This window comes from Garra rufa, chromosome 23 (assembly GCF_049309525.1).
Source record: "Garra rufa chromosome 23, GarRuf1.0, whole genome shotgun sequence".
Taxonomy (NCBI): domain Eukaryota; kingdom Metazoa; phylum Chordata; class Actinopteri; order Cypriniformes; family Cyprinidae; genus Garra; species Garra rufa.
Window position 1 is genome coordinate 7,878,744 of NC_133383.1, and position 11,798 is coordinate 7,890,541.

General features: G+C 35.1%; 1 protein-coding gene across 1 annotated transcript in view; it reads left to right on the plus strand.

The window, feature by feature from the left end:
* The first annotated feature begins 9,051 nt into the window (after positions 1-9,051).
* cetn3 (centrin 3) overlaps positions 9,052-11,798 on the plus strand; it is a 4,516-nt gene continuing 1,769 nt past the window's right edge. The window contains exons 1-3 of the mRNA XM_073830234.1: positions 9,052-9,186; positions 9,609-9,747; positions 11,031-11,034. Of these exons, the coding sequence (XP_073686335.1) occupies positions 9,170-9,186; positions 9,609-9,747; positions 11,031-11,034 (160 nt within the window). The 5' untranslated portion in view covers positions 9,052-9,169. The remainder of the gene's footprint in view (positions 9,187-9,608; positions 9,748-11,030; positions 11,035-11,798) is intronic.

Sequence of the window (11,798 nt, forward strand, 5' to 3'; positions counted from 1 at the left end):
TCTAATATTCAGATTTTCTGCTCAAAAATATTTATTACTATTATGTTAAAAACAGCTGAGTAGATTTTTTTGAGATTTTTTAATGAATAGAAAGTTCAGAAGAACAGCATTTATCTGACATAGAAATCTTTTGTAGCATTATAAATGTCTTTATCATCACTTTTGATCAATTTAAAGCATCCATGCTAAATAAAAGTATTTATTTCTATAATTTCTTTCCAAAAATATGGTATAGTGTATAATGTTACAAAAGCTTTTTATTTCAGATAAATACTGATTTTTGGATTTTCTGTTCATCAAAGAATCCTAAAAATGTACTTAACTGTTTTAAATATTGATTAAAAATAGATAAATAAATAAAAAAATTCTTGAGCAGCAAATCAGCATATTAGAATGATTTCTGAAGGATCATGTGACACTAAAGACTGGAGTAATGATGCTGAAAATGTAGCTTTGATCACAGGAATAAATTACATTTTAATATATATTTAAATAGAAATTTTTATGCACTTTTTGGAAAAGCCAACCATATTTATGACATTTAACATGCAAGATCCCAAACATTCCAGGCTAAATATCCATCTAATCACTGGCTGACTATATATTATCCTTTACATGACAACTTAAAGTAGTCTACAAATATTTTTTTTCTCCTCTTTTATACTTTCACATAAACCAGGTGCCCTGAACCTGCTACCCGCACTGCTGATCTCAGCAATTACAGATTGCAAAACATACCAGCAGCAACAGAAAGTGAAAGCGGTTGTTCCTCTTTTGCAGCAGCAGTAGTAATCAAGAGAACATCTTGTACCGCTGTGAAGGTGTTACGTGCACAGAGCCACGCGGGATGGGGGAGGAGGAGTGTTTGGCTTCACACCTGTGTGAACGACACAAAAGCAGAGCAGGTTCATTTCAGGGCGAAAAACAAACTGGCTCGAACCAGATATCCTATCGCCAAGCATCAGCTACTTTCTCACATCACACAGAATTTGTGTACCGTGCTCTCACAGATAGCATCTTCTCATGTCTTGAGTGATGCGTCAGAGATTCGAAATACACCTGCACTCATGGCACAAAATGCTTCACTCCAGAATTTAAATTTCTTGATAATTTAGTCACATTATGTCTTCCAAGATGTTTATTTCGTTCTTTCTTCATTTGAGAAGAAATTAAGAAGGGGTCCCCGTCCCTTAAAATACGGAATCCTCCCGTATTTGAGAATGAAATTGCGCGTCCCGTTTTTGAATCAATACGGGACGGGTTTTGTCCCGTATTTTTTATAATTTTTTTAAAGCAGCGTCTCATGCAAATACTCACTGCGGTAAAGCCAGCCGCGGTTCAGAAAAACACGGTCAAGCCAGCCGCGATTGATTTTAAGTATGCGCGCATATTACAGTGATTACGGTAGTTTCAGAAACAACGAGGAAACAACACCGAGAGAACGCGCTTGCAGAGCGCTTTTCATTTAGACGCCCAGGACTGAGAGATAATACTACAAAATGCTCGTGAATTTTTACTTACTTATTTATTTGCATTTCTGCTTTAATATCCGTTTTATTTATTGGTGTACTTGACGGTTCTTTTCTGAGAAATGGGACATTATTAGACTTTAGAGTCTAATAAGTAGAAAAAAAACAATGATCAGTTCTTATTCAGGACGGCCCATATTATATGCAAAACTCATATGAAACCTTTTTACTGCAGCATTTTTGAGATATGGGACATGATTACATTTTAACGGGGTATATAACCTTTGAAACCTTTGAAACCTTTTTTGAACCCCCCCCCGAATGCGTCCCTTATTTTTGGGTATTAAAAGTGGTAAGGCTAGGTCCAATGCTGTTTCATGTATGTTAAGTTATTTACACTGTTAAAGAGTTGGATTCTCATGCTAAACATGGCCATAGTTTCAAAAAACGATTTGGACGTATAACCAAGTCCCTTTGGTATTACCGAATACACACTTCCGGGTTTCTTACAAGTTTCGGAAAGTTTTTTTCGTTCATGGCGCTTTATGACTGAAGGGCGGAACTCCTTGTATGGGCATTTCTCCTGGAAGAGCGCGCCCGCGCACACATAGACCAGAGCGAGAGCGCGCAGATTAACGCGCTTTATCCGGTTCGGCTGCGCTGCTGCACGGGACTCACTCGGGAAGAATGTCTCTAAAGAAGTGTGGTTTTGGTTGTAAGGCAAAGATAACCTTGCTCAGCTTCCCAAAGAACCCATCGTTACGTGAACAGTGGATACAGTTTGTTTTTCCGAGGCAGAAACTGAGTTTTGCAAGTGTGTTTGTTGACGCACGTTTTATAAACAAGGCCCAGTTCGACGCTGGGTTTGCACATCGTTTGATACTAAAAGATGGAGCAGTCCCAGCTATAAAAGATACCGGTCATGAGTTAGAACTGCAGATGGTAAGTGAAACGACGTCAAACGTCTGTGTTTTGTGTTGGCAATCGGCTCGCGAAGCGCGAGTTCTCGTCAATCTTTATCTCCGCCCACGGCGCGCCTCCAGGTGCTCGGCTGTTTTCGGAGAAAATCGTAAAGCTGTATCTTTTGTAAATATGATAAAACTAAAGACTTTTTAAAGATATGAAGGATGCAGTACTACTCTATAGGTACTCAAGATTAATGTAAGATTGGGTGAAACTGTATATGCTTTAAGGTTTTTCAGGAAAACATTCCAGGATTTTTCTTATTATGGTGGCCTTCTATCAGTGGGTTAAAAGTCAAAATTGCAGTTTCAGTGCAGCTTCAAAGGGCTCTACACAATCCCAGCCAAGTAATAAGGGTCTTATATAGCAAAACGATTGGGCATTTTCTAAAAAAAAATATATATATATATACTTTTTAACCATAAATGCTTATCTTGCATTAGCTTTGCGTCCACAACTTCATGCTTTACAGTCACGTTGGAATGGTCACGAATGACTTAGTGAGTGTTTACAAATAAAATATAAATTTCATAAATAAATCAAATGCCCTTTACAAAAAAGGTTAAACAACAATGTCAGATGATTTTGAAGCTATGGAGAAAATGAGCTGGAGTTTTTCTACTCTACCCTACCTTTTGCACTCACATGCAGACATAAAAAAAAAACTCCTGATATTCACGTTTTTTAGGTCAGGTTGTTCCATCCTGTTATGGGATGACCTTTTTGTGCCAGTTAACAAGTTGTTTACTGCCTAGCAATCTAACCCCTTCCTTTCTCATCTCAAAAAACATCTGAAACTTAGGACTATGGAAGCCCTTTTCTTGCAACTTTATTTATTTCACAATTGACCATATGCACGCACTGTTCTTTAGAACTTCCGCATAATGATAAGCCAGCTCGTAAAAAAAAAGCGAATTTTATATGTGCTATATATGAGTGGAGACTCTTAATAATAATAATTGCAACATCGTAAATGATGATAGCGGCATAAACATTCAGTTTCATATTATTTAACAACATATAATTTAAATGCCGAGCCTGGTAATTCCAGGAGAGTACCTAGACAAATAGTTGTACATTTAAATGTTGACAGCTAAACACTATCATAAGGTTAGCGATGCTTCTCTTCAACGACACATTTTTAAAATCTTGTAATATTTTAAAGTCTTTATTATTTTTCAACTCTACAGCTGTGCAATAAAATTCACTTCAAAGATCCACTTTTCATTCATAAAAACACGAAAAAAGTATTTCCATGGAAAACAACTACTTTTTAAGATGAAATTTGACCGGAGGCGACTGTTCAATTCTGAGTTTATATCTTGCAATTCTGACTTTTTCCCCCTCACAACTGTGACTATATGTTGCTATTCTGAAAAAATTTAAGATTTTGTAATATTCGGTGGCCACAAGCTTCTATGCTGGGCACTTCACGTGCTAACTGCAAACTATTAGTGGATTAATTCATTTTTTTTTTTTGTCATGTCACCTAGGGCACCAAATGAGCCAGGACTCCGACTGATGCGTCAGCATTTGTTTTGCGTGTAAACACGCTCATTGTGCATGAATGCAGTCAGTTGCACCTGAATGCTGTTTTCATTCTCCTGAGCTATCGCAGAAGATCGGTCAGACGGCCCCAGAACAACTGGTCTGTTTTTCTTGGCTTTGGGAGACATTGGCCTGAGCCCAGGATCTCCTGTGGCGTCATGATTTGGAATTGTGTACACACAACATCTGCCTTTCCTTCTTTCTCAGTGAGAGAAAACAAGCGAGAAGCCACATGAGCGCATGTGGTCTTTAACCTTCTGCCACAAGAAAAACATCTCCACATGATTATCACTGCAGCGGCCCTGCGGAGTCACACGTCCCTCTGATGTCTAGATAAACATGGCTTCTGAAGGAGCTGTTGTTAAAAAACTTTTTTATGAGGGTCCATTTGTTAAAATGAACATTAGGCACCAAATACTTCATGCGCCATCACCTGCATGGCGACATCAGACATTGTTTTCTTTATCCAATGAGAACAGAGAAACAATGAGGGGGCGTGTCTAGAACATCACGCCACCACTGAGCTAAAAGAACAGGTATTTGGGGAGGAGCTAAAGCAGTGTAAGATATACTGTACTTTCTGTAACTCATAGTCTGCTAGTCCTTGACAACAATGAATTACATCTTAAACAACAATCAAAAATATTAAAACAATGTCATATATCTTCTGGAAAAAACTAGCATGACCTGATTTACTGTGAACTACATTATTATAATCATTTATACTGTATAGTGTATATATACAGTTGAGGTCAAAAGTTTACACACCTTTTAGAATCTGCAAAATGTTAATTATTTTACCAAAATAAGATGGATCATACAAAATGCATGTTATTTTTTTTATTTAGTACTGACCTGAATAAGGTATTTCACTTAAAATATTTTTACATATAGTCCAAAAGAGAAAATAGTAGTTGTATTTATAAAAAAATACCCCATTGAAAAGTTTACATACACTTGATTCTTAAAACTGTGTTGTTACCTGAATGATCCACAGCTGTATTTTTGTCTCTTGTTTGTCCTGAACAGTTAAACTGCCCACTGTTCTTCAGAAAAATTCTTCAGGTCTCACAAATTCTTTGGTTTTTCAGGATTCTTGTGTATTTGAACACTTTCCAACAATGACTGTATGCTTTTTAGATCCATCTTTTCACACTGAGGACAACTGAGGGACTCATATGCAACTATTACAGAAGGTTCAAACATTCACTGATGCTCCAGAAGGAAACAAATGCATTAAGAGCCGGGGGGGGAAACTTTTTGAATTTAATGATCAGGGTAAATTTAACTTATTTTGTCTTCTGGGGAACATGTAAGTATCTTCTGTAGCTTCTGAAGGGCAGTTCTAAATGAAAAAATATGATATTTAGACAAAATAAGAAAAATGTCTTCATTCTGGGCAAAAGTTTTCACCCCCTGGCTCTTAGTGCATCATGCTTCCCTGAACCTGCGTTTGAACCATTCTGTAAAAAGTTGCATATGAGTCCCTCAGTTGTCCTCACTAAACAAAAACACAGCTGTGGATCATTCAGGTAACAACACAGTATTAAGAATCAAGTGTATGTAAACTTTTGAATGTAACTATTATTTTCTCTTGTGGACTATATGTAAACATGTTTTATGTGTTATATCTTATTCAGGTCAGTACTACATAAACAATAACATGCATTTTGTATGATCCCTCTTATTTTTGACTTCAACTGTAACACATTACAGTACATTTGAGACATTTTGTATATACATTTGACATATTATATAATTATGTAACTATCTATCATAAATATAAATGTTATGCATAAGAAAGTATCTTTGGATAAAAGCTTATTTTATAAAATATGTTTGGATAAAAACATCTTCCAAATGACTATGTTAAAAAAAATACATATAGTGATTATTTGAATTCAGTTTAAATCTAATAACAAACAGTTTCTTCTCTATCTAAACAATAAATCAACCTTTCAAAATAAACCTTTGTTCTAACACAATTTTACAACCTTTACAAGCAGATATAAAAGCAGTCACAGAGTTCTGTCAATGACTTCCTCCATCTCAGAGCAGCACGTTGTATAATTACCTCTGATAATAGTAACTGTGAAACCTCTGAAGGCTGTCTTCCCTAAATTAATCACACAGACGACAATAAAAAAAAATCCCTCCCACCCTCAAAGAGCCCGTCACTGTTGAAGGCAGCACCCAGCTACCGGTCTGAACTAGATAGCTCCAGCCTCAGCAGCATCGCAGTAGTTCCTCATCTGCTTTTGTTCAGTATGAGCCACTCGAAGCTAGTCAAATCTCCCCCACAGACGCATTATGAACCAGCACACAACAACAACACACTATAAAACACACTTAGGCAAAGTAAACCATAGTAGTGTGCTTCAAATAACAGGAGAAACACATGTATACTCAAAAGATATTTTAAAATGACTATATATATATATATATATATATATATATATATATATATAGTTATTTAGCTAACACACATTATCAGAACAGTCTAGAAAAACACCAGGAGGTCCAGATGGTCCAGGCATTCGAGGGTCCTTATGACTAAGACCACTGCACTGACTGTCACAAGTAGGCTAATGAAATGAATGGACTGTCACATGACCACCACCGTCCAATAGGAACAGACTTGCTTCATGGGATACACAGACTCTGTTCTACAAAACTCATAAGCAGTGATCTCTCAGCGTGTGATAGACATCTTGTACTTTCCGAAACCCTCTTCCTTGAGTTGGCGTGCATGCGAGAGTTCAGCTAGAGATGATGGAAATAGTGCAAAAGCTGAGTTGCCAGCAACCACTCACACCTTGTGTGAGTAATGATTAGTGATCATGTGAACAATCCTGTTGTTTCTTAATACGACACCTGTCAAATGTCAACCGTTGCCCTCAGGTAATCTTTGTTGTCACGGTAACAGACTGTTCAGTTCCAAGTGCTCTAAATCAAGCGAGCAAGTTCAGTCAAAACATGAAAACGTGCTTCTGCATTCTGGGTTAATGTTGAAATCCTAAGCAAGTGTTTTCTTTCTGCATGTTTTGCATGTTTTTCTTAAGCATGGGCACTTTAATGCAAGTAAACATGGTTCTTCCTGAGTCAAAAAGGCAAAAAAGTATGTAAGATTAAGTTAACAGTTGACCCTATGAGTCTTTCTATGACGTTGAGTAAAACAGCTCATGCATCTCACAGGATTAATCTGTTTTTTTTTTTTTTTTTTTATTCTCCAGGACTGAGTCTGCAAGGGTGTGGTTGTGTGACCTTAGGACCTTTAAAGCTCGAACCCACAACCGCCTCTTGAGACCAGAGAAACATTTTGTGCTTTTTGGGGGGAAGTGGTTTAGGAGCCACCCATCTAACTTCCTCTAAATGTGCTGTGAAGATAGTGTCACCAGTCGTGATAACACCATGAGATAATACTAATATTCTATAATAAATTAATTGCATAGTGCTGGTAATGTGACTAAACCATGTGCCAAGTCTCAAAGAGTTTCTTGTACTTCCTGTCGCAGTTCAAGATAGAAAGGAGCCATGTCAGTGTTGGCGTGGTGTAGGGCGTCCTCTATTGGTGGTTGACTGAAATCAACAAATTGAGGATTAAAAACTTTTTTATTACACAAATACTATTTAAATATTAATAATAATAATCGTAGTTATTAATAGCAGCAGAAAGTAAAAATTAAATAAAAGGCACTCTATTTGTTGATATTTATGACAATTGGTGCACTGATTTAGTTGTTATCATTAGTGTACATATATATATATAATATAAAATATGACTTTTTTACATGTTTATTCAGTGTTAACAGTCAATGTACAAAGCACTTTTCTGAGAAAAATAAAGATACAAAAATGTAATTAAATTTAATAATTGCTCCACAGGTGTGTGTGTGTGTGTGTGTGTGTTATATATATATATATATATATATATATATATATATATATATATATATATATATATATATATAAATAACATTGGATTCTTATTTTTATTATATTATATCATTTTATGTTATATAATATTATATTAGTCTACATTATATTGTATTATATTATATTCAGTGTTAACGGTCAATGTACAATGCACTTTTCTGAAAAAATATAAATGCAATTAAATTTAATTATTGCTCTGTATTTATTCATTTTATATAATATTGGATTATTGTATTATATTATATTAAATTATATTATATTCAGTGTTAACAGTCATATTACAATGCATTTTTTAAAGAAAAATAAAGATACAATAATGTAATTAAATTCAATGATTGCTTCGTATTTATCTATTCATATTATATAATATTGGATTATTATATTATATTCAGTGTTAACAGTCAGTGTACAATGCACGTTTCTGAGAAAAATAAAGATACAAAGATGTAATTAAATGTAATGATTGCTCCATATGTATTCATATTAAATAGTATTGGATTATTATATTATATCATATTATATTCAGTGTTAACAGTCAGTGTACAATGCACTTTTCTGAGAAAAATAAAGTTACAAAAATGAAAATGATTAAAATTGTATTTAAATAATGATTTAATGATTGCTCTATCTATCAATTCATATTATATAATATTGGATTATTATATTATATTGTCTGTATATATAGTATATAGTATGTATAATGCACTTTTCTGAGAAAATATACAAAATGTAATTAAATGGAATGATTGCTTCGTATCTATTCATATTATGTAAAATATTGGATTAATATATATTATATTCATAAAATTACAACAGTACACTTCAGTATCTAAAAGATTACTAGAAAATACGAATATGCCCTGAACCCTGGTAGTATTATATTACATAATATTCGATATATAAATAACGATTCATATGAAACACACCAGACAAATAACTTCAATAATATTAACCACATATCAGTCATATGAATGCGCCGCCGACTTGACCGCCATCATTAAATCCGCCCATTCCCGGCCCAGCCGCCAATCAAACGCAAGTCTGTTTCCAAACAACCAATCACAAATAACGTTATCCTGACGCTCAGACCTTCGCAGCCAATCGGAAACGTTTGCTTGAAAATCAACTAGCAACGCGCTGAGCTTGGCGTCTGTTTTCGGGTATTAGCTGATTAGCTGGACTGCTGAAGCCGGACTCTAATCTCTTTGGACGGATTTGGGTTTCAATATCATTTATTATTGCCAAACTGCAAAATGAGCCTGTCTCTAAGGTATTTATGAGGTGTTTAGATGATAAAGAGTTTATTTAGAGACCAGCTGTTGGTGCGTGGAGCATTGCTAGCCGGTGTTTCTGTGAAGCGTTGACTCTGTTTTTTTAATTATTATTATTAGCTATAATAGTGTTTATAATAGTAAAACAATAACACGTATCATAAATAAATACAAAACTGTAACTGATATTGGCTTACAAACAAGAGCAGCACGCATTTACTTCATTTGTTTGCTTTATAAATTGCATATTGAAACGTTAAATGTCAAGCCACCTGCATTTTGAGTATAATATGTATGTTCTGTGGGACCTCAAAATGCTGTCTTGGGAGGCAGGTAGCAAGTCCGTATGTGATTGAATGGTGCATGAACTAATGGAAGGTCAGAATGAATAAGGTGATTGATTTCCATACTTGTGCTTTAGGACTGACCTGACTGCTGTTGATAAGAGTAAACGGAAGAAAAGGAGAGAGCTTACTGAGGAGCAGAAGGATGAAATCAAGGAGGCATTCGAGCTCTTCGACACAGACAAGGATAAAGAAATAGATTATCATGAATTAAAGGTAAAGATTTCATTTTACAAACAGCACACATGTTCCCAGGTGCACGGCCATACTGCTGATACTCGGCTGTAAACAACAGCATGGATTGCACAGTTAATGTACTACTGAATACACCGTTCTGCTAATTTATGCTGTCTAAACCATGGAAAAAAAAAATGGACATGGACTTAGTAAGCAGAAAAAGGGCACAATATTTTGACAAAAGAAAGTTAATAGATGGTAAAGGTACATACGAGCAGTATTAAGATATAATTAATAATATTTCACCTACCTGACTGGAAACGATAAGAACAAACACGAATGTTGTCAAGATTCTTGCCCTGGAATCCTGGTTCAGTTTGGCCAACCACAAAAGCCTTTTGCTCCTCAGACAGTTTTTTGCACTCCTCTCATTGATTTGTTATAACTTTTGGCAGTCTGTAGTACTCCAAATGTTTTTCCCTTCTGACTGATTAGTGACATGACAATACTTGATCATTTTCAGCAGCAATAATCAGCAATATGCAAGTTTCCATTAGGTCAGTGCCACAGATGATGACATGCTGTGAAAACACACTATTCATCAGTTTAAAAGTTTAAATCTTAAAGGAATATTTGACCCAAAATGGAATTTGCTGAATATGCATTCACCCTCAGGCCACCCAGAGTTAGTTTCTTCATTTCCAAGTAAAGCCCAAATCTTAGTCCAAAACTTAATGTAAATTACTTTCTCACCAATTAATTATTGTAAGGCTACTATCAGCTGTTTGGACTCTCATTCTGATAGCACCCATTCACTTCAGAGGATCCATTGGTAAGCAAATTATATAATGCTAAATTTTTCAAATCTGTTCTGATGAAGAAATAAACTCCTCTATATCTTAGATGGCCTGAGGGTAAGCAAATTTTCATTTTTTGGGTCAACTGTTTCTTAAATGTTCAAGTATAGCTAGTCGTAACAGATGAACAAAGACAAACTAAGTGTTCTTTTTTTTAATGCAGTTCACAATAATAGTGTTTTCACGACACGTCATCAGTCGGCCATATTGGCAGCACTGAATGTATGGAATAACACTGATGACACAAATTTGGCTATTCATTGCTGCTGATAATGGTCAATTATTGTCATGTTTGGGGCTGTACTAATCGCTCTGACCAGGAAAAACATTTAGAGTACTGTAGACTGACAAAAGTTATAACAACGACAGGAAAGGAAAAAAAGACATTTGTGGTTGGCCAAAACTGAAGCAGGATTTCCAGGGCAAGAATCTTGACGACATTTGTGTTTTTCGTATGGTTTCCAGTCAGGTAGGAGAAATAATAGGCTAATATATGAATTAATACTGCTTGTACATATCTTGACCTCCTATTAACTTTAGTTTGTCAAAATTTTGCACCTTTTCCTGCTTGCTAAGTCCTTCTCTATATTATTTAGCAGCTTCCACGCATTTTTTTTGTGGTTTAGACAGCATAAATTAGCAGAAAAATTTATTCAGTAGTACATTAACCGTGCAATCCATGCTGTTGTTTACATCCGAGTATCGCCAATAAGGCCGCACATCTAGGTAACTGACCAAAACATTACTTAAGTGCAAACCTTCTTCACATTTTCTGCACATTTTCATTTTTGGGTGAACTGTTCCTAATGATGAAATATAACTATAGTATTAACAGATAAAGACAAACTGATTTTCATTTTAAATGCGGTTACCAGTAATACTACAACATGTACAAAAAAGAAAAAATAGAAATGCAAAAAAGACTGTTATGAATAATTATGTAAATATATTCATATACACTACCAGTCAAGGTTTGGACACACTTCCCCATCAAAGAGATGGGGGAACCTTTGACTGGTGGTGTAAATGTACAATGTACAAAATATATGATTATGTTATATATATTACAGTACTACAGACCAAAAGTTTGGACACCTTCTCATTCAAATGAATGAGAAGGTGTGTCTAAACTTTTGGTGTGTACTGTATATTTTTCTTTTTATTAAAGTTTTTACTCTACATGTGTGCAGTTTTCAGTGGGTTAGTGATATTTTTAAAATATATATATAAATT